This window comes from Neofelis nebulosa, chromosome 18, assembly GCF_028018385.1.
Source record: "Neofelis nebulosa isolate mNeoNeb1 chromosome 18, mNeoNeb1.pri, whole genome shotgun sequence".
NCBI classification, from domain to species: domain Eukaryota; kingdom Metazoa; phylum Chordata; class Mammalia; order Carnivora; family Felidae; genus Neofelis; species Neofelis nebulosa.
Window position 1 is genome coordinate 22622356 of NC_080799.1, and position 23638 is coordinate 22645993.

General features: G+C 54.7%; 1 protein-coding gene across 7 annotated transcripts in view; it reads left to right on the forward strand.

The window, feature by feature from the left end:
• The window catches only part of GSG1L (GSG1 like), a 207351-nt gene that overhangs the window by 172535 nt on the left and 11178 nt on the right, over positions 1–23638 (forward strand). For 3 of the 7 annotated variants that reach the window (XM_058711726.1, XM_058711725.1, XM_058711731.1), the window contains one exon: positions 7293–7460. In XM_058711726.1, the coding sequence (XP_058567709.1) occupies positions 7293–7460 (168 nt within the window). Of the gene's footprint in view, positions 1–7292; positions 7461–9332; positions 9422–11741; positions 11984–21725; positions 21797–23638 lie in introns of those variants that run through there. The other 4 variants (XM_058711732.1, XM_058711729.1, XM_058711727.1 and 1 more) reach the window with 3 other exon arrangements.

Sequence of the window (23638 nt, forward strand, 5' to 3'; positions counted from 1 at the left end):
ACGCTTTGGTGGGATGCTGGCCAGGGCTGGAGTCATCTGGGGCTTGGCTGGGTGGGCGGCCCAAGCTGGCCCCTCCCAGCACTGGCTGTGGGTGCTGGCGGGGGGCTGGGGGCTCAGCCAGGCTGTCAGCAGGACCAGCTTCTCCAGGCCGGTGGCCGGGCCCCTGCGGGGAGCAAGCATTCCGAGAGATCCGAGCAGAACCTACAAGTTTATTTTATGACCTTGCCTCAGAAGTCACACTGTCGTTTCCGCTGCGTCTGTTGGTCAAGAGCAAGTGATGGGCCAGATTCAAGGAGAAGGGGCCCACACAAAGCATGAACCCCGGGAGGTGAGGCTCCCGGCGGGGGGCATCCTTAGGGAGGGGCTGCAATGAGGACTATATGAAATAACACGTGCGTGTTATTATTAAAGGCAAGCAACCCAGCGTCTCAAGTGATTCATCTCTCGAGTCGATAATAATAATGCATGCCTCACAGGGTCTCCATCCGCCCTGGATGCACCGCTCACATTTGCTCTCAGGACTTTAGTGTTCTCTTAGTATCCAGCCCTGGCCGTGACTTCCTGTCACTGCCCAGCTCGCTGCTTTGGCCGTGATAGAGCTTCAGAACCCCATCCTCACCCTGAGCCCGGAGCCCCTCCAGCCCTCCCGCCTGTTTGGTTTTTTTGTTTTTTTTTTTTTTTCCAAAAAAACCTCTCCCCTTAGCCCAGGGGCTGAACCCAGCCAGTAGACGTTTTGTGTGGCCTGCCACGATGTGCTATAAAAGTTGTATTTGCTTTTAACAGTCTAAAAAGGCAAACATTTTAGGCAAAAATCCAAGTTTTGGGCTTCTCTTGACCATTAGGGGCTACGTCCTTGCCTAACTGGCATTGCCACATGGCAGCCGGCGGCTGAAGCTGAGGGGTGGCTGCCCCCGTAGATGGGGCCCGTGCTGTCCGGTTCACCCCTGTCCCCACCACTCCTTCTCGCCTTATACTTTCCTCACTTCACCATCCAGCTGAGTCTGCGGGAATGTGAGTTTGTGACCCCCACGTGGAATGTCAGCATGTCCGTTTTCCTGGCGATGGCGGGGAAGGGGAAAGCTAGTCACTCTGTGCTTCTGTTTTCAATTTGATCAAAGTGGAGAAAGATAGGAAAAAAGGGCCCCTCCTACCACAACACACACAGTGAAACCCCAGTCCTGAGCATTTAGTCTGCAGACTGAGGGTAGGAGAGCATCGTGGAGTTGTAGCTTTATAAGAGCTAGAAGCCCAGAGAGGTTAAGCGATTTGGCACAGGTCACACAGCAAGAGAGCAGCAAGTTGGGCCAGGTCCCAGAGGGGTGGTGCCTCTCTGTTTGCTTCTGGGACCCCATCTGTGTGAAGTGTGATGGCCTCACTGCTGCCCTCCTCCCTTCCTCCCCTTGTTCCCTTCCAGTCTCCACAACCCTGTGGAAGCAGAAGGCCAGCCTCTTCCCTCTCTCTCAGGACCCTCGGCTGCCCTGCCCTCTCTGCAGGCCTTAGCTGGCATTTCAGCAGATCGATCCCTTAGGGGTGGGGGGTTCTGCTGCCATGACCGTAGAAGAACCTTGGCTCCAAAGAGCCACCGGGGAGGATGTGTTTGCTGGTGTCCCTGCTGAGAGGCTGTGTGGTCAGCAGGAAGCTCTCACTCTTTCTCATGTCCCTCAAGGCAGGTGGTTCTTGCCTGCTTTTGTTTAACACCAAGGAGGGGAAGGAGAGGTGTGGCCACCCAAGGACGCCTGCTGGCCATGGCTGGACTGCCTGGGGCCCCAGAACCTGCCATCATCAGCTCCTGGTCCCATCAGTTCTGGGGCACTGAGCGTGCCCTGGACCGAGCATTTGGGCACAATGACTCTGTGCCCATCTGGCCTGAAAGAGAACTAGGGCTGCCCCCCTCAGTGGTCAGTTAACAGTCTTCCCACAGAGGAGGGCCTGGGGGACACTGCAAGGTGGCATCTATGCATCTCTGAATCGGCCCCCAGCATTCCCCTGCCCCTGCCCCCCACAGCTCCCAGAGGACAGAGTGGTTGACAGTCACTCTGTCCACCCCATCACCCTCCCCTTTCCTCCCCACAGTGTCCACTCTGCTCTTGGCTCCAAAAACCAGGCCAACCACCCACGTACCTCAGGCAGCAGCCCAGGGGTGCACCAGCTCAGAATTGCAAGCTGCAAACAGCAGGAAGTGTTCCAGTCCCGAGGTCTTCAAACAGTGTCCTGCGTGAGGGCCCAGAGGGGTCTTGGGATGAGGCACGGCAGGGAGGATGAGGCTCTGAGCCCCTCACCCACATTAAAAGCAGGGCAGTATTTTTATAGCTGTTCAATCTGTGTTTATTCATTCTGCAAATATTTATTGAGCACCTGCTATGTGCCAGGCACTGTCCTTGGTGCTGAGCATATAGCCGGGAACAAAACAAAGCTCCTGTTTTCATGAAGCTGATGTTCTGGGGCGGGAGTGGGGGAGCTACCGCTTCTGGGATGATGGAATAGACATCCTTCTCCCTATTCCTCCTGCTAAGTCCCGGCTAGCACTCCTGGAACATTATACATAAAGCAGCATAAGAGGATGCTAAAAGGTAGACACGAGACAGCAGGCTGGCCAGGGACCGAGAGCATATTGGTGAGTACTTTTTGTCTAGTGCATCCCGATCTACAAATGAAGAAGTCAGCAAGCCAGCAATGTGAAAAGGCGTGCACGCGTGCACACACACACACACACACACACACACACACACACCATGGAGTCTGCTTTCTATAGCCAAAGACCAGGAAAGGGGCAGCCTACCAAGACAGAATGTTTAGCAATAACCATATAGTGATACATAACAGACAAAAAAAACAACAACCCCAACAACTGTGGTTTGACCCCCACTCATGCCAAGCTTAGACTCCCCTCATCAGGCTATAAGGAGGCACCTAACTGCATGCCCCCTCACCTGCTGTGGTGGTGCCAGAGTAGGGAGCTGGGACTGTCACTTTGCTGGGAAAGTAACAAGCCCCACCCATCCCCAAGTGGCAGTGGAAATCCCACGGGGAGCCTGGACCTCACCCCCAGCAGGCAGTAACAGGACTGAACGTTTTCTCCCTAAGACTGGGAGCGCCACTCTTCCTCAACATAGTGCTGGAATTTCTTGCTAGTGCAATAAAGCACGAAAAGTAAATAAAAGGCATACAGATTGGAAAGGAAGAAATAAACCAGACTTGTTTGCAGATGACAGGATTGTCTATGTAGAAAAGTCCAAGACATCTACCAAAACATGCCTAGACCTAATGTATAGGTTCAGTAGAGTCTCAGGATATGAGACAAATAATGTAAAAATCTATTATGTTTCCATAAACCGGCATTGAACAGTTGGACAACAAAACTAAAAATACAATACCATTTGCATTCAACACAGTGAACACTTCATCATCAATCTAACAAAACATTTGTAGGCCTTCCATGGTGAAAACCACAAAATGCCAACGAAAGGAATCAGAGAAGGTCCGAATAAATGGAGAGAGACAGCGTGTTTGTGGTGAAGACGTCAGTTATCCTCGAGTTAGTATACAGTTTCATGCAATTCCTGTGAAAATCTCAGCAAGATTTCTTGTAGGTATAGGTAAGATTATTTTAAAATTTATTAGGAAAGGCAAAGGAGCTAGAATAGCTAAAATAAGTTTGAAAAAGAAGGCTAAAAGTGGAAGGCTAAAATTGGGAAGTCTACCCAACTTCAAGACTTAATACATAGTTACGGTAGTCTAGATTGTGTGGTATTGGTGGAGGGGTAGACACACAGATCAATGGTGTGGAATAAGGAACCCAGAAGTATGCCTCATTGATATTTGACAAAGATGCGTTTCCGTTCCGTAGAGGGGGGAGTAGCCTTTTCAACAAATATTGCAGGAGCTACTGGACAGTCATAGGTAAAAAAACAAAACAAAACGGAACAAAAAAGCACTCGATCTAAACTCCATGCCTTATCTAAAAATTAACTCAGAATGGGTCATGGACCTACATATACATTGTGAAATGATAAAGTTTTTAGAAGAAAAAAATAGAAAATCTTTGAATCTAGACCTAGGCAAAGAGGTCTTAGATTTAATATTGATTGGATCAAAAACATAAAAGGAACATTTGATAAATTGGATTTCAGCAAAATTAAACACTTTTGCTCTGCGACAGACCTTGTTAAGAGGTTGAAAAGACAAGTTGCTGAGGAAGAAAAGACTTGTTAGCCTCCGCTCTGACAAAGGACTCGTAGCTAGGATCAATGAAAACACTCAAAACTCAAAAGTAAACAATAACAGCAGCAAAACAACTCGATTAAAAAGTGGGCAGGAAGACATGAACAGAGATTTTGCCAAAGAGGATAAACAGATGGCAAGTAAGCAACTGAAAAGATGTTCACCACCATTAGCCATTAAGAAAATGCAAATGGAAACCATGATGAGGTGTTACTACACATCTATCAGAATCGCTAAAATTAAAAAAAAGTGACAACATGAAATGCTGATGCAGATGTGGAGAAACTCAGCGATATCAGGGAACAAATGGTTGATACATGCAACAGGGACGACTCTCCAGAGAATCACACCGAGTAAAAAAGCCAATCCCCAAGATACATGCTGTGCAATTCCATTTATATAGCATTCTTAAAATGACAAGATTATAGAAATGAAGAACTGATTACTAGTTGCCAGAGTTTGGGAGGGGAGTGGATGTGGCTGTAAAATGGCCACAGGAGAGATCATTGCGGTGATGGATGGAAATATTCTGTATCTCGATTGTATCCATGTCAATATGCTTGTTCTGTGTTTGCAAGATGTTACCATGAGGGAAACTGGGGAAAGCGTACATGGATGGATCTCTCTGCATGATTTCTTACAACTGCATGTGAATCTATAATTATCTCAAAATAGAAAGTTTCATTTAAAAACAAAGAATAATAAATAATAGGGGGAAAAAAGCTACAGGGGAATTACAGGGTGTGGTGAGGGCTGAGAGGACACTGAACAGGGGTATGTGATAGAGAGAGACTCCTCCTCTCATTGGGTCATCAGAGTTGGTAGTTGACCTGCTCCTAGACAAGACTAGAAATTCACTTTAAAACTAAGCTATGTAGAAGAAGGGAATGTATAAAAAGTAATTGTATAAGAACTTGGGTTGCCAATGACAGAAACCCAATTCAAATTGGCTTAGGGGAAAAAAAAACCTGATAAAGGAATTTGGGCACCCATCACTGAAAAATCCAGGGATAATGGCTTCAGCTCAAGGATCTAGCTCCTTTTCGTGGCTCTGCTTTGAGGCAGCCTCATTAGCAGGTTGCATAGTGGCAAGGCAGGCCCCAGCAGCTCCAGGCTCAAATCCCACCCGTGTGGTACCCCAGGAGAAAGATGAGCCCTGTTTTCCAACAGCTTGAGCAAGAGTCCTGGGATCGGGTGTCACATGCCCATCCTTGAACCAATATCTGTGGCCAGAGGGAAGTGATGCTCTCATTGGCCATGTGTTGGCCATGTGATCACACCTAAAGTTTGGGGGGGGTGGTGAGGCCAGCTCCATACAAACCACATGACCTGAGAAGAGGGGAGCACTGGTCCCTTAACAGAATGGATGCTGGTCAGGCAAAACTAACCTATGTATCCTTGTGGAATCCCAGAAAAAGCCTGCTTCTTCATTTGCCATCATCATGCTTTTAATTTCCACCTGTCTAAACATGTACCCCACATTGAACTAGTCTTGAGTTTCATTGCTCAGAGGAGAGAGTATCTGATTGGACCAACTTCCCAGATGTTCAGCCCTCATCCAGTCATGTATGAACAGGGGGGCGGGGTCACCTACTGGACTCTTTGATGGAGAAGGCCGTTCTAAGAGGGGGCCAAGTGGACCCCATGCCTGTCTATTACAGCTAGTCAGAGTTTCTGGGAGATCAAAATTAGCTCATTATCATGAAAGAACAAGGAATCCATTAATGGTTTTGGTGATAAGGTTCAGGTGATGATAGGGGATCCTTGGGAAAAAGGCTGAATCCGCATACTTCCCCTTCCTTTTCTTCTGGATGGCCAGGGGCTGACAAAGAGGAGAGCAGTGGGTGTGGGAGATGGGCTGCACTGACCTTGAGGAATGCGTGGTGGTCACGTTGAGAGACCCAATGGGTGGCGGGCAAAAGGGGAGATGGGATGCTCTGAGACAGGGCAGCAAAGCTGAACTCTTGATCTGGAGGAAACCAGTCATCAGGGCAGAGACTGGGGAGCAGGGACCGGGAGGCCTGACCGGTAGAACCAGGCTGGTACCCACTCCTGGTCAGAAGTAGGTGGGAGACCATTTCTAGAACGGACACTGGGTCAGAGACGCAGCAGCCTGGACAGCTGGTGTCCTAGCCCCGTGCCGCCCTTCCCTGCTTTCCAGTTGTCGGTAGGACAGATTCTCCAGCCCCGGCTGGCTCAGCATACACATCAGGTGCGTGTGGCCAAGAGTCCGCAGCTGTGCTTGGAGGAAGTGGAGAACAGAAAGCCACACGGGTCGTTATAACTTAATCTCTCAGGGGGAGAGTTTGGAGATGAAGTCAGATAGAAGTGGGTGAGTAGTAAGAAGGTTGAAAATAGCAATGGTAGTAATGACCGCAAGCTGTTCTTGAGTGCCCGCTGTATGCGCCAGGCACTGTTCTAAGACGTTTTGAATGGCTCATTTCCTTTAACCCTTGCAACCATGCTGTGAAGTGGTGCTGTTGATGTGTCCGTTGAAGTGATATGAGGAATAAGAGGCAGAGGGGTTAAGCATCTTGCCCAAAGCATGCATGAACAGAGGTAATTTAACCCCCATGGAACCCAGCTTTTCGGGTGTCTGCCCCCATCCCCTTTTCTATCATCAACTTCACCTAATCACGCTCTCCCTCACTCCAGCATCCCCAACCTCCTGCAGACCGGAGACTGTTCTCTACTGCCTCATGCCTCCACACCTTTGCGCACTCCCTTCCCTCTTCCTGGGATGCCCTTCCCTCTGGCAAAGGCTCACTCATCCTCCAAGACCCTGTGCAACACAAGCATCATTGTGTTCTGGTGACCTTCCCGGAGGCTGGCCCCCTTGGATGGAAGGCCTCGCCCTTTTCTTGCCTCCCAGTGATGAACTCTGTCATGTCTGCATCAGTGCACAGACTGTGAGCGGGGCAGGGACCAAATCCTGTTCTGCTCTACAGCAGCACCTGCTCAGGTCTGGCCCAGAGGAGGCAGCTGTGCAGGAGGAGCGCTTGTCTGGTGGGTGGGGTTTCCTGTCCCCGGCCCACCCTCACCGTGGCACCTCTCTCCTCGTCTGTTGGCAGCCTGGCGTGGGGCTCCTTTACCTGCTGCATGGCAGCCTCCGTCACCACACTCAACTCCTACACCAAGACGGTCATTGAGTTCCGGCACAAGCGCAAGGTCTTTGAGCAGGGCCACCGGGAGGAGCCGACCTTCGTAGACCCTGAGGCCATCAAGTACTTCCGGGAGAGGTCAGTGCACATGGGGTTGCCTCTGGCCACCATTGGGACGCCAAAGCCTGGGGCTCAGCCTCAGTGGCCACAGGGCTCCAGTCAAAAACTGGAGTGAGTGAGAGAAGCATCCCTGGGCGGTTGTGGGGTAGAAGGGACGGTCTGGGTGAGGCAGAGTTTGGACCCCATTGCGTTGGAATTTCCGGGACATTTTGATGTTTTGTTGGACATGAGGCTGCCTTGTGCTCAGAACCCAAGAAACTAAGGAGAAGAAAACTGAGTCTGAGAGTTTGCTATTTAGCCCCATGCTTCTTAGAACCAAGATAAGGGTGCACAGAGAATGAACCCAGGTCCCCTTCTTGGGCTCTGTCACAGCAGTGAGTGAAAAGGGGACCCAGCAGTGGGGTTGTTTGTTGATGGCTGCTAGAGGAGGAGTCTCCTCAAGGTCAGGGACTGACCACCAGGCATCTGATCACCTGAGTCCTCAGAGTCCAGTTGGGAATAGAGGAAGTAACAATAAATGGTGAGTGTATGAATGGATGGATGAATGGATGGATGGTTGGGTGTATGTATGGTGGGTGGGTGGATGGACGGATGGATGGATGGACGGATGGATGGGTGGGTGGATGGATGGATGGATGGGTGGATGGGTGGATGGGTTGTTGGGTGTATGTATGTTTTGTTGGGTAGGTGGGTGGGTGGATGGATGGATGGATGGACGGGTGGACGGGTGGACGGGTGGGTGGGTGTATGTATGTTTTGTTGGGTGGGTGGGTGAGTGGATGGATGGATGGGTGGATGGGTGGGTGGGTGGATGGATGGGTGGATGGGTTGTTGGGTGTATGTATGTATGGTGGGTGGGTGGGTGGATGGATGGATGGATGGATGGACGGGTGGATGGGTGGTTGGGTGTATGTATGCTTTGTTGGGTGGGTGTGTGGGTGGATGGGTGGATGGGTGGGTGGGTGGATGGATGGGTGGTTGGGTGTATGTATGTATGGTGGGTGGGTGGGTGGATGGATGGATGGATGGATGGACAGGTGGATGGGTGGGTGGGTGGGTGGATGGGTGGTTGGGTGTATGTATGTATGGTGGGTGGATGGATGGATGGATGGATGGACGGGTGGGTGGGTGGGTGGATGGGTGGGTGGACGGGTGGATGGGTGGTTGGGTGTATGTATGTTTTGTTGGGTGGGTGGATGGGTGGATGGGTGGTTGGGTGTATGTATGTATGGTGGGTGGCTGGGTGGATGGATGGATGGATGGATGGACAGGTGGACGGGTGGGTGGGTGGGTGGATGGATGGATGCATGCATGGATGGATGGATGGTGGATAATGAATGAGTGGAAGATAGGCTAACTTTCTAGTTAGCATATTTCCTGGGACCACCTCCTGAATAAACTACCTGTCAAATCCTTATCACAGGGTCTGCTTTTAGGAGAGCACACTGGATGTGTAATAATGCCTCTCAGTGGCAGGGAACTGAAGGGTTGTCCGGAGTGATGACAGAGCCTGGGGAGGAAAAGGGGGAAGGAGGCTGCGGGGCTGGGCAGCATCGAGGAGCTGGACTCTCTGCGGGGCATTAGAAGGGCTTCAAGCCTAGGAGTCGCATGTAGAGGCACACACGGACCTGTCTCTCCTGTGCCACGTGGGTGTCCCTTCTGTCCCTTGAGTACTGCAAGCTCACCCCCTTGGGGCCCTTTGCACCTCCTACGCCCTTGCTTAGAAGACTCAGCTGGCTGGGTCACTCAGGCCTCGGCTTGAATGCCGCCTGCTCAGAGAGGCCTTCCTTAATCACTCGGTCTAAATTTGCCCCACACACTCTGTTCTAGTCGCTGTTGTTTTCAGAGCACCTACACAATCTGACCTTATTCTGTTTGTCTGTTGGATAGTTTGCAGGCTGCGAGCTCCACGGCAGAAGGCCTTCGCTGTCATATTCCCCACTGTATTCCGAGCACCTACAACTAGGCCAGGCCCCCTAGTAGGTGCTTATTAAATTGGTTTTTTCTTGGGGTCGTAAACTGAATTCTTCTCTTGGGAGGCCTCAGGCCTGGCTGTGCCTCACGCTCATTCAGCTCAAGCTTTATGATCATCAGGATGGGATTTAGCTTCCCAGCACCCCCACGCCAAAGTCCCAGGTCAGGGGTCCAGTCCCGGGGCAGCTGGGGCCGGGAGGGGGCTCAGACTAACCAGGCATACAGGGCCGCCTTGCCCCCGGGCGTGGACAGAGCACACTCATTAGGAAGGTGGCAGTGACTGGCGTCTCACGGGACCCCCAGTAGGAGCTCAGGAATCGTTTATAGCAGCCATACAGCCCGATGTCTGAAAGCGCCCCATTAACACTGCACCAGCTGCCGCCTCGGCCGTGGGAGAGCCCGGGGCACCCACGGCCAGCCCTGTTTTGCTGAGACAGAAGACAGTACCCCATCAGCAAGAAGTTGCCGTTTGCCAGTGCCCTGGTTGGAACGGTCCCTAACAGCTCAGGCCCCAGCAATGTGGGGGCAGATGAATGGGACCCAGCATATGTGCAGAATATCACTTTACGCGTTCATAACTTGAACATTATGCAGAGGTTCATCAAATTTTATTTCCCTTCCTCTCTGAGGAGAGCATTTCAGCTTAGCTGGGCTGTTCTTTTTTTTTTTTTTTTTTTTTTTTTTTTTGGTGCCTTCCCCACTCAGAGCTCAGAGCACATGGATAGATCTCTGCACGGGTGCAGGGGCCAGTGTCCTCAGAACTGCAGCCAGGGACAGGACGGGGGAGGTCCCGGGGGCCCACCGTGCCTTTGCTCCCTCCTCCTTGGGGCTGGGGCGTGCTGTGGAAGGAGCAAGGGGTGGAAGGAAGACTCGATCTGTGTGTAGGCATGTTCCAGTCCTGTGGCTTCACTGCTGTGTGACTTCGGGTAAGGCACTGAGCCTGTCTGGGCCAGTGTCCTCCGACCCCAAGTGGGAGAGCCCCGAGCCGTCAGCAGCCTGGGAAGTCACACTTTGATACCCCAGGTGATGTGCTGGGTACGTTTTGTGTTTAGGCATCCATTTTGTCTGCTACTCATGTGAAACGTAAAGCTTGGTAATGATGAGTTTAGGATGATCGGCCTAGGAGACGACATTTCAGATACTGGGAATCTAATAACCGTATGAATAACCACAGCAGACGTATGGTGCATGGCCTGTGCCAAACACTCTTCTGTCTGCTCTAGATTGTGGCCTCAGTGAATTCCACAGCCCCTGTGTGAGGTGGTAGGTACTATTGTGTCCCCATCTTATAGATGCAGAATCAAGGCACAGAGAGGTAAAGTGACTTGTCTAAGGTCACACAGCTGGTAAGTGCTAGAGCTGGGATCTGAAGCAGGCCACGGTCAGTCTCGTGAGGTGTGGCCTCTCAGGACTGGTCAGAAGCCTCTGCCTGACACTGAGGTGGGAGCTGGGTTTGCAGGGGTGAATGAGGGGAGTCTGCCGAGGGTCACAGGGTGAGAGTGGGGCTGGTGCCCTGGGAGAGGGTGCAGGGTCTCCCAGGCATCCCTGCCATTCCTGTCTGGGGGAGAGGCATTTGTGGATCCCCCTTCCTCCAGGCCTCTCCTGCTGTACCCCGGACTGAGGACAATTTTAGAGGTTTTGAAATGCAGTGGGATGTGGAAGAAAGGGGTGTGTGTGTGTGTGTGTGTGTGTGTGTATGCACACACACGTGTGCACATGTGCACACGCATGCGGAGCAGAGCAGAGACTGGGGAGCCTCCCCCTGTGTCTGAACAGCCTCTCCTGCTCAGAGAAATGTCTGGAATTAAGCTCTCCCAGTCACCCTGCCTCCCATCCCCGAGGAGGGCGTCTTAATGGGGCCTCCTGAGGGGAGGGTCGGAAGCTGTTGAACGAAAGGTAAATATTTGCAGGCCCGGCTTTCTTGAATGCTTAATGTTGAGATCTGCTTTAACGACGCGTGGAGGAGAGCCAGACCTGTTGGATTGGACTCCAGGAGGAATTCAGCTGCACTGAACAGACATCCCGCCTCCCGGGGGAAAGCCGCGGGGGTGGGAGAGAGAAAGTTCCGGGGCTTCCGGAGGGAGGACAGCTCCTGCTCCTCTGCTGGGGCCCTTCACCTTGCTCTGTGGCATGGCCCTCTCTGAACGTGTGGATTCCCTTACTGCCTCGTCCGTGCCTGCCTCCTTCCCGTGTGCATGCTGCTGCCAGAGAAAGCCGGGAATGGTCTCTCTGGTTTCCACTGGGTCCTGGCACCTGGAACCTCAGGGGCCCAATAAGGTATCTGACCGACCCTCCCTAATAATTACGTTGCCGATCACAATGCAGGATTGTGCTTCCTGTTGTGGGCGCTGTTCCTGGGCCTGGCCTGCACGTCCTCGTCGAACCCCGGCTGCACTCATTAAGAAATCCACCAGGGTGGAAATTGACACCGGAGTTTACTGGCTGTGGGTCCGTCCCCAGCTGTGGGTCACCTCACCTCCTGGAGCCTCAGTTTTCCTGGCTGGAAGATGGGCTGACACCTTCTTTGCACTTTTGAAGATTACGTGAGATGATGCAGCGGAGCATCTGTAACTAAACCAGGGCCCCCCTTTCCCCAGCCACACCCCTGCCAGAAACCTCCCTACACAGGGCAAGTAAGACACGCTCCCTGCCCGAGAAAGGGGCACAGCACGCGCTGTGCTCTTGGCGGCCGCTGGAGAACTCAGCAGAAAGACGTGCTTTGTTTGGCCCCCCGGGGTGGTTTCCACATTTTTCGATTTCGGCTGAGTTGTAAAAATCAGGAGAGTTCACGTTAAAACATCCAGGGGTTTGCTTCTCACGAGAAAGCGGAGGGTGTGGCCTCGCTGGGCCCCTGTTCTTGCGTGGTGTCTGTGGGCTGGAGGGAGGAGCAGGTGCCCCCGGGGGAGTCCTCCGGGCTCTCCATCACCCGCCTTGCCCCTGCCTCGGCGTCTAGTGAGCACCCCAAGCATGGGGTCTCTTGGAGGTGACGGCAGGCCGAGGGCCTGGGCCCATCCCCGGGAGCTAGAAGATAGAAGGGCTTTCAGAGATGAGGCCCTTGAGCCAAGTTTTGAAAGACACGTGCAGCGCTCAGCGGCCAGAGGGCGGTGGGTGAGAGAAGGCGTTCTCAGGCTCAGGCAGCAGCATGAGCAAAAGCTGGCGATGGGGTGGGGGTGGGGGGGCACACAAACGTATTTAGGAAAAGCTGAGCAGTTTGGTTGACTTAGGAGTGGGAGTTGGACCTGGATCCCCGATCTCTCTCCTCCTCCCACAGTGCGGGGGCGACAGTGTGGGCTGGGAGCCCTCCCCAGGCCTGCTTCCCGGGGCCCAGCCCTCGCTGGTCCCTGGAGGCAGACACGGAGCAGCTCGATGCCAAGCCGGGGTCGGGGGGGGGGTGGGGGGGGTGGGGGGAGATGGGCCCGGGGAATGAACGACTCCCACACCGTCGAGGGGCTGAGCCCCACTTTGCCCATCCCCCTGCCTGGTGCAGAGGGGGCTCTGTGCTTTCTGCTCTCCCATCTGTTGTAGGGAAGCTCTCGGAAAGGTCCGTGTCCACTTCGTCATCTCTCTCTCACCGCACAGCCCCCTGCAGTCTGCCCTTTGCCCCCCACCCCCACCCCAAACAGCTCCCAGGGGCCCTGACGCTCAGCACGCACCCTCCTCCCTCGGCCCCACCCACTCCCCTCCCCTCCCCCCCCCCCCGCCCCCATTCTGTTAAATGGCAACGCTCCCAGGGCTCCTTCTAGGCCCTCTTCTGTCCTCAGTTGACGTGAGCCTCAGTGGCCGCACATGTGCCAGGACTCCCACACTCTTAGTCAACCCCAGACCGCCTCACTCCATATCCATCTGCCTCTTTGTTCCTGCTACTTTGGATTCTCAAAAGCACCTAAAATCAGCAGGGCCAGGACCGACTCACGATGGTCTCCTCCAAACCCGGTCTTTTGCCGCATCTCTCTGCCTCCTGGTCCGGCGTTCGAGCCAGACCCCTGCGGGCCCTGCGTGGTCTTCCTGCATCTGGCCTCACCCCTGCCGTCAGCCCACCCCCTCCCCTTCTCTGCACTCCTAGTCTCCGGGCACCTCTGCCCCCAGCTTTCTGCCTAAAACACCTCTCCATTTCCCGATAGCTTCTCGCCATCACCTATGCGGCCACTGCCTAGCTTCGCTGAGGACCCCGGCCCCCTTCCCCTGTGTGCAGCACCCCCTGGGCCCTCGCAGTCCCCCAGCCACATGGTTCCCCTGCCTGCAGGTAGCTGCCGGACTGCCGTCCTCTCTGCCCGGAGTGCCCCCCACTCTGCTGTGTCGAGGTCCAGCCTTCAGGTGGTGCCTCCGGCCTTGACCCTGAGCTGCACAAACCCCCATCTGTCCTGTAACAGCCCCGCGAACCGTCCCCCGCTGCACTCAGTTCTAAGCCCGCAGGTACTCAGCAAGGTCCACGGGGCAGGGACACCTGTCCGCTCACCTGTTTTATCCCCCACCAGTCTGATGGGCAGAGCATGCGGTTTCCCCCTGTTTCCCTGGCTGAGCTGAACAGCACTGCGCCTCAGGTGTGCCCACCGCCCTGTAGGCCGACGGAGGGGCTTAGAGGGCACCACAGGGCCCCCGGAGCCCCCAAGAGGCCGTTGAAGGTGAGGTGGGGGTTCCACTTTGTGCTAGAGATCATTCATTTTTTTTTCCTAAGTCGCAATTTCTCACCCATGTGGTTCTGAAAATAATCTCAAGGCGCTCTTCTCCAGAGGTCTCACTTAAAACCCTAGTATCGGAGAGACTGGAGAGGAAAAAAAATTGCCAACTGCACGTAACCATCAGGGAAGGCATTGGCTACATGGATATTTATCTTTTCCGTCATTTTCCAAATGTTTCTTTCGCATCATGATGATACCACTCACGAGATGGGAAGAGCAAAAAAAAGGCATCATTTGGAAAAACTCATTTATTGCCCCCTATTTTGGAATGGCGCTTTTGATAAGACGTTGTGGAATGTTAATTTCCCGTTTGTGGTCATCGGTTTGCCGACGTTTCTTGTAATTCCAGCCTTTTATTCCAGTGCACATGGATCATTTCAGAATCACGGTGTCCTTTGTCCTCTGCGACTGTCCCCCGATATTTAGCCTCCGAGACCCATTCAGGCACGACATCCTCTCACCCGGCTGTTTCCACGGCCAGCAGTGCGCCTTACGCTTCCTTACTCTTTGTTGGGGTCCTTTGAAATCACCGTGTATTCTGGAGAGGAGCGTGATGCCCAGATATTGGAGGTGGCCCCGTGGACACTGCAGGACCCCCGCCCGGCTCCACGATTAGGCCGCCGGCCGCCGGTGCGTGAAAAGAAAGCTAAGCGCACAGATGGGCCCTTGAAGTGGAAAACGATCGAAGGGGAGCGGGGAGAACATCTGGAAGGAACGGCCACTCCCTGAACTCCCACGTGTTCTCCTAAATAACAGCCAGCTGGAGGGGACATGAGAAGCGGGAGGGAGCTGGCTAGGCTCCCCCCTCAGCCCCCGGCGCCCTCCTGCCCCACCGGCACTGCTCCCAGCTCTTTGGTGATGCCCATGTGTGGCCAGGACTATGGGGGGGACCCTGGAGGCCTGGTCCGCTGGGCCGCGGCCTAGGATGCAGAGGGCAACCGGGACGAAGCTTAGAGGAGCCCCACACGCGCCCAAAGCCAAGGGTCCGGCGACTGGCTCCTCGGATGTGATCCCAGGCCAACGGCGTCAGCCTCGCCTGGGAACCTGCTAGAATGCGGCATCTCAGGCCCCGCCCCAGACCTGCCGAACCCTAATGTGCGTTTTAACCAGCCGCTCCGGTGACTGGTGTGCACTACTAAGTCCAGGAAACACGGGGGCCGGAGCACAGAGCAGAGGCGGCCCGCGCGTGACTCAGGAGGCGGACGCGGCCAGCGGATAAAGGAAGGCCCCGCACCCCAGCAGCACTCAGAGTGTGGCTCCCGAACCAGTGCCCATTTGCAGACATCCACAGTGACGTGAGGACAGGAGTTGAGGTCCAAGTTTGGAGGCTCTCGCAGAAAGTGGGGGTTGCCGGGGGCCTGGGTGGCTCAGTCGGTTGAGCATCCGACTCTTGATTCCGGCTCAGGTCACGATCCCGGCGTCGTGGAATCAAGCCCCGAGTCCAGCTCCACGCTGATGGCACAGAGCCTGCTTGGGATTTTCTCTCTGTCTCCCTCTGCCCCTGCCCCCTGCTCGAGCATGCACAAGCTCTCTCAACAACAGGCAGGAAGGCAGGAAGGAAGGAGGGGCTGCTGGGACACCCGAGCTTGCTCTTCGTATGTGGTTTTCCCATTTCATTTTCTAGTAACTCATTTTTATTGTATTTTATTTCAAAAAATTGGTCCAAGGTAGATTGAAGAGTGAGGGGGAAACGTATGTACCAGTTCATACCTGGAAGTGGCTGGTGGCTCGGAAAACAGAAGCCAACCCGGGCACGGCGAGAGAGGGGCCGGCTTTGAGGATGGCACAACAAGGTCACAGGGGAGGGAGGATATTCTGGAAGGGCTGTGCTGGAGAGGCCCTGGGGCTCCTGCCACAGCAGAGGGAAGGCCTGGCAGAGCCCCTGGCTGTGGCGACTTGACCTGCTGTGGCCACATTTGGCTCTGGAATTAAGCGGGCAGGTACTGGGGGCCTCCTGAGGAGGCGGGACATCGGCCTCACTTGCCTGTAGGACCTCGCAACGCAGGTGGGGCAGGTACCACCCGGCGGGGCGGGAGGGGGGGGTGTGCGGCTGAGAATCCCTGTAGGACACGGAGAAACACTCAAGATACAAGGACCGATAAACCTGAGTTCACGCGCAGTCCTGCCACTAGCCAGCCACGGGGCTGGAGCCGATGTGCTCCGTGGTCAGTGACGTCACACCGGTCCCTTCAGATCAGCCACGCCGGGAGTAGTCACCAATGCCACAAAGCAGGGCTCTTGGGCCAGGGTTAACCTGCGCCAGCAAGTCAGAGTGGGTACCGCGGTTCCTGTCACCCTTCCCCGGGGCTCATTCACTGGGCACCAGCCACAGCATCGACTCACTGTGAGTTTCTGCTCTGACTCTCCTTGTCCCCACTTTGGGAAGACTCTGTCTCTTCTGGGGCAGAAGGCTCCTCGCCTCCTCTTCCCCCTCCTCCCCTCCCACTCCCCCTCCTCCTCCTCTTCCTCCCCTTTCTAGTCCCCCTCCTCCCGCTCCCCCTCCTCCTCCTCTTCCTCCCCTTTCTAGTCCCCCTCCTCCCGCTCCCCCTCCTCCTCCTCCTCTTCCTCCCCTTTCTAGTCCCCCTCCTCCCGCTCCCCCTCCTCCTCCTCCTCTTCCTCCCCTTTCTAGTCCCCCTCCTCCCGCTCCCCCTCCTCCTCCTCCCCCTCTTCCTCTTCCTCCTCCTCTTCCTCCCCTTTCTAGTCCCCCTCCTCCTCCTCCCCCTTTTCCTCCTCCTCCTCCTCCTCCTCCTCCTCCTCCTCCTCCTCCTGTGGGTGCCCTCTGCTCTGAATCCAGACATACCTGATGCCTTGAAGCCTTTTCCCTGCTTTTTCCAAAACACCCCTTTCCTGTGGCAGCATGTGGCTCAGGTCTGACTGATGGCATGGAAGGAGGGAAGGGGTGTGTGGCTCCTTTTGAGGGGCGGGGATTGGTGAGCATGTTAAAACACCATCCTTCCACGCCAGGGGCTATGAGGTGAAGTCACAGAGGGACAGGCCGTAAAGTCCCCGGGGGGTGAGGGCGCTGGCGACCATCGTAATAACGGTATCGGGAAGAACTCTACACAGCGCTTTACATGGAATCCTTCAGCTAATCCCGAAGCCGCCTCGAGAGGTAACCTTCTTCTGCCCATTGACCAGAGGAGGAAATCAAGACTCACAGGCGATCGGGACATGTCCAGACTCAAGTAGCTCATAGAAGAGACGCCCAGCACCCGCAGAGGGAAGCGCATGGGGGAGGTTCGCTGTCCCTCCCCCCACCCGCCGCCCGCCCTTCTGAGCACTGCTTCGGTCCCAGCACCCCCCATTTCCCCATCAAGGCCCTTACTGGGATTTGTGGGTAATTTCTCACACCACCGTTTGAAAAAGAAAAAAAGCCTGTCTCCAGAAAGCACATAATATTTCCTCCAGGAAATCACAGGTCAGGTCAAATGTAATTGTCACCTGGTGCCGTTTGCCATGGTTTCTCTCCTTTCCGCACGGTGGAAAGTTCTCTCCTTTCCACTCAGCACCTTGGATGCTCCCCACGTGGGCTGATCTCAGCCTCGGGCCGTCTGTGCGCCTCCTCTCTCCCTTCCTTCCCGGCTAACCAAACGCTCGGCTAGACCCTGAGGCTTCCGAGTGGGGAATGAGCAAGATGCCACCCTCTTCTCTCGGACTCCAAAGCGTACCGGGGAAGAACGATTAAGCAGGTTTACGAGCAGTGGTGGTGAACCTATCTGGCGTCCTCACTGCGTCAGGTGCCAGGCTCCGGGCTCCGCACTCGCCAGCGGGGCAGTGTGCTCATGCTTACCGCTGTGTGCCCGTTGCCACATAGAAACCGCTAGACCACGGGATCCAGGTGAGCCGCACAAGGCCACACTGCCTGGTAATAGGGCTGCCGTTGGCCGCGATCCCTCCTCGCCGCAGGGCGCAGGGCTCAGTCGTGCCCCAAGCATCTCCTCGTCCTCACGTGTTTCCTGCTGGGAAGCACTGGGGGGCTATGGGAGGGCCATCAGCCCGTGCCGTGACTGCTGCCACGCCGTAGCCCCTCACGAGGGCCCGCAAATCTGTTACTTTCATGGACGACTCGGGTAAAGGGGGCCGTGTGGGAGCAAGGAAACCAGCTCTTTCCAGAATGGCCACACGGCACAGCAGAGAGACAGGCAGACCTGTGTGAGTCCAGCTCCCTGTCTGAGAAGTGAGCAGGTCCCGTGGCCTCCAGCATGCGGCTCCAGTGGCAGGTGCGGGCGGGCTCCCTCGAAGCAGCCTCTGCTGGTCCCAACAGGTGGTTCTCAGCCCTGGCTGTGCGTTAGTGTCGCCTGGTGATTGAAACCTCCCAGGGTGACTTCGGTGGGCCTCCAAGTGGAGAACCCTTGTTAAGACCAGGGGTTAGCACACTGTCTCCCAAAAACCAAATCTCGCCCACCACCTGCTGTAAATAACCTACTAAACAACACGCCCCTTGGTTTACACATGGTGTGCGGCTGCTTACAAACTACTGGGGCAGTTGAGTAGCCGGGACAGAGACCGTATGGCCAGAAAGGCCTCACGTATTAACTATTTACTACCCAGAGCTTTACAGAAGAAGTTTGCCAACACCTGGTCTAGGCAGTTGTCTGCCCTGCCAACCTTCTGAATGAACATTCTCTAGCCTAGAACTTGGCATGTTAAGTCAGGATTAATGTGAGCTTAAGGGTAGAGGCCCCTCTGAGTGGTACCTGTGGCCCCCAAGCCCAGCACAAGGCCTGGCCCCAGCAAATGCTCACTAATTGGCAGGTGTTCTTTGATATGTTAACTATTGCACTTTGAGCTTCTTGGCCTGGAGGTTTGGGTGACCAGGAAGGGGAGGGACCATACCGGGTGGGGCCGGTTCTCTCCTTAAACACCAGCTCCTTGGCTCACTGACCCCTCTCCCCAGGGCTGAGGGTCCCGGCAGATCCCAAGGAGAGGTGCACAGCATGAGGCCTGGTGAAGAATGATCTCAGAAGATAAGAAGCCCTGAGAACTAGGAGCCTGGGGTAGATGAACAATCGGTTCAAGGTTAAGGCTGTGAAACGCAGGAGGATGTTCAAGGCCTGTTACATGACCGGGCAGGCATCTGTTGACCCAGAGTCACTGGACATGGCCAGAAAGATGGCCCTCTGGGACAGGGATGGGCTCAGCTACACAGTCCAGCCTCCATCCAGCGTTTGAGTTTCACAAATGGTGATATTCTCTCCTTGATTACCTCTGGGGATGGGGGCTTAGCATCTTACAGGTTAGAAGCGTGAGAAACTGGACAAACCCCTAAATATCTGTCAGTAGGGGATTGAATGTTAACTGTTCTTTCACATACAATATGAGGAAACAGACGAGTGAGGTTTACGTGTACTGACGTGGAAAGATGTTGGAGATTTTTGTGGGTAAGAAAACGGGTTACAAAAGCATGTTTAATTTGAGACTATATATGTTAAAAAAAAAGGGTTGAGTTCTGAAAGATATACACTAAACTCCTAACAGTGGTGATCCCATTACATGGAGGTGTCATTATAGGGGGACTTTTGCTCTATTGTGTGGGAGTTATAGTTGTTGGAATAAGCCTGTGCTATCAGGAAAATAACAAAGATGCTTCTCCTAGGGATGAAAAAAAAGAACAGAAAAGAAAAGAAAAGAAAAGAAAAGAGAGAAGAAAAGAAAAAAAAACAACATTTTTCCTTGTACGGAACCTTCTCATAGCATTGACGAGGCTATCTGCCGATGATGTCTGCCTTCCTGTAGTGTTAACACTTAGGGCTTTGTTCTGCTGTCTGGAACCATCCAGGCCCTAGAAAATATTTGTTAAAAAAACAAAACACAACAACAACAACAACGACAAAAACTGTGTTCAGAGTTTGCTCCCTGGGAAGCATAGGCCTAGCCCCTCAGTACAATGGGCAATCTTGGGTGCCGTTATACAACACTTGTCATTTTCTTTTCTTTCTTTTTTTTAATGTTTATTTATTTTTGAGAGAGAGAGAGACGGAGAGGGAGCGGGGGAGGGGCAGAGAGAGACGGAGACACAGAATCCGAAGCGGGCTCCAGGCTCCGAGCCATCAGCACAGAGCCCGACGCGGGGCTCGAACTCACGGACCGCGAGATCACAACCTGGGCCAATGTCAGATGCTTAACACACACTTAACTGTGTCAGCAGTTGCCGCAACACTTGTCATTTTCTGACTCGTGTGCAAGCTGCCTTCCTACCCAATCAGAAGCTCTCTGAGGGCAGAGACTGTGAAGGGACGTAGGCACTTCTGTGGTGCACCCAGCATGTGGTGTAGATTCCACGGAGCAGGTCCTTTGGAAGTTCTTGTTGAGTGAATGAATGAGCAGTCTGAGGGAACCAAAATGATCAGTGAATGAGTGTTCCTGTCCCTTCTACTAGGCATCTGGCATTGCTTGCTGGTCATTCATCACCTTCCCATGTCTCCTTCTCTAGCCCCACGCATCTGGACACACCGGGCAACTAGACATAAGACTCGCTGGGAGGAATCCGAAAACAGGGGTGGGGCATTTGCCTGGGAGAGGACGGAGATGTCCCTGCATGAGAGAAAGGAGGGTATCGGTGCAAAGAGGAGGCGAGTGGAGGAGTGCAAAGCAAGCAAAAGGCAAAAAGGAATTGAGGAAAGATATCAAAACGTACGGCCACGGGCGGTGTTCTCCCGCAGACACGATAATGATTGGAATTGTGTCTACCTCTGGGGACCAGACTGTGCTCCTGGAAGGGTGATGCGCCTCTGGACTGGACCAGGCGGAGCTCTGCAATTTATCTGGGTTACAAAGAGGCGAGCGCAATGTGGGAACACGGCCCTGCCCAGTCTCGGGCCCAAGCAGTGCTGGGCCAGGGGTGAGGGTTTCGGTGTGCAGCTGCCCCCACCAGACCCTCGTCAGCCTCTGCTCCGTGCTTCGCATCTCTGCCACACCAATGCCAGCCCCCTCTGGAGCTGCAGTGATCCTGAGACGCCAGAGGAGAAGGCAGCCACACACGTTGGTGGGAAGGAACCACCTTCCAAACCTTCTGTGCCAGAAATCAGAGGGCCGGGGCTTTGTTTATGCGTAGACATGCCTCGAGGAAGTGCTTTGATTTAGTTAAGAAAAGAGACCCAGCTGATAGGAGTCCATTGGCCCCAAATCAGGAAATAGAGGGAAGCAAAAATAAGGCTACAGATTTAATCCCTATATTCTCATTATCTAGGGTTAGTTCCTGTTAGCCTTTTGGTATAGATTCTGCCAAATAATCTTTTGTGCCTCCCAGTGTATAATTTTTAAATCAAACTGTGCACAGTCTTTTGTCGTGTACATAACGGAACGTCTTTGTTTGCACATAACGGAACGTCTTTTTGTGAGAACACGTGGGTTGGCGTCCCTGCTCCGCCTCTGACTTATTAGCTGGTGGCGCTTGACTGGTCTCATTAGCATCCAGTGCCTCCGTTTCCCCATCAACAAAGTGGAGATAATGACGCCCATCTAAGGGGGTTGCGGGAAGGCTCCCACGGGGTGGGGGGGGGGGTGGCACAGAGTTACTTTGCACAGTTGTTCTCTAGGGGAAAGGACTGTACCTTTGTTCGGGGTCCTGGGTCTCTGCCAACTCAGCTCGCTCTTTCTTACGCAGGCTTTTGGGTCCTTTTCTTTCCAGGCTCGAGAAGGGGGATGGGCTCGAGGAGGAGGACCTTCACTTAGATTGTCGCCACGAGAGACACCCTGCCCGTAAGTGGCCTCGTCTGCAGTAGCCTGCGCTATAGATTCGTGGGCCATCCGCGGAGAGGGGACCCCGGAGATGAGCCAGGCCCGCCTCTCCCTGCACCCCTGCTCGCTCCCGCAGACACACACCGCAGATGGGGAAACCGAGGCCCGGCACCTTGGGCTGTAACAAGTCCTCTGCACGCAGCAGCCGTGGCCCTCCCGCCATGGGGGTGGGCTGCTGGGAAAGCGAGAGGGACGCTGGGTGCCTAAGGGCAGGCAGGCGAACCACAGCTCAAGTCCAAGTTGGGTTGTCCGGAAGGGAGGACGGCTCCGGGCTCGACGGCAGGTGACAGTGGGCAAGATTTGGGCCGTGGAGGCGTGTGGCAGCCAGAGTGCACTGTCTTCATCTACCTGGCTGTGGGGGATGCCATCGGCAGAATCTAGGGCACCCATTAGGAAAACAAATGTCTGAACCAGAAAGCTAAGGGAGGCGAAAGGAGAGAGGGCCTTGTTCCAGGCGGAAGAAGAGGGAGCCAACGTGAGATTAAAGTGGAAACGGCAGCATCTCAGCTAAGCCCGCCGGATGCCCCCCTCACCCCCCTACCAAGGGCCTTTCATGCCTGATCTCATATGCTTGCTGACCCCGAGCATGTTGCAGTTGAGGAAATTAAGGCTCAGAGAGGTGGGGTAGCTTGCTCAAGGTCACACAGCTTGGCCACCTGTGGCAGAGCAGTTCAAGCAGACGCTGTCCGTGCCTGCTGTCTCAGGGCTTGTGGGAAGCGAAGTTTCAGTGCCCTCCGGCTGCCAGGATCTGCACCTCTGTGCCAGGGGGCTTCCCCTACCTGCGATCACAGAAGGAGGGAAGTGCCTGGGGAGCTCCCTGCGTGGGCTCCCTCCAGGCCTGTGTTTGGCCTGGTCCCCTGCAGGGTGACAGATCCGGGTAGTGGGTTTCGCAGCCCTCCCGGGGCTGGCCGCCTTCCTTCTGTGCACCCTGCACCTCCTTAACATCGCGCACGCTCCCGTCCCTACCGCAAGGTCTGCTGGGGGAGACTCACACTAAGACAGTGGAGGCTTACACCCAGGTCTGTCTGACCTCAGATCCCGGGAACTGAAGGAGAAATGGCTCAGCTTGGAGGGAGGAGCCTGGGAGGAGAAGAGGAGAGGTCTGGTCCTCACTCTGGGGGCTCCCGAAGGACGCGCTGGCCCGGTGAGGTGGCCAGAATGCCAGTGATCCACCTGAGGAACGGGGCGGGGGGGGGGGGCGCTGCAGTGGACCCTGGGCTCACACACTGAGATTGCAGGCCAGGTGTCTGTGCTGGAGTGGAGGGCTTCCTGGAGGAAGGGGTAAGGAACCAGGGCCTGGAGGGGGCTGGGGAGGGCCCACCTCAGGGATAACAGGGGGGTGCAGAAATCCCTCCGAGGGGCTCAGAAGTCACGTAGCACGGACGAAGGCTGAGAACCCTGGCCGTGTGCAAGTGCCATCGGCTCCTGCTTGATCCTGGGCCTCCCCATGCCTTCCCGTAGAATGGGTAGGAAACTCTGGGTGGAAAGAAGCCACGGGGCCTGTCTTGGGGGCAGGAAAGGCCAATCCCGGAAGCCCGAGGACGAAGAAAGAGTGGAGGAGACCCAGTCTGGCTCTCAGAGCAAGCCCCGGAATTAAGAATGAGGACACCCAGGGTGGGGGGAACTGCAGAAGCCCTCCCCACCCAGCCCAGCCCCCACGGCCCTCACCCCTGCCCTGGCACCCATGTCATCTCCCAAGCAGCGTTTCCTCCCCAAGACAAGCATCACATGCAATCACCAGGTCCGCAGCCAGCAGAGAATCCATTATTTGTTCCCTCAAAGACCCAGCCATGAGCGACAGCA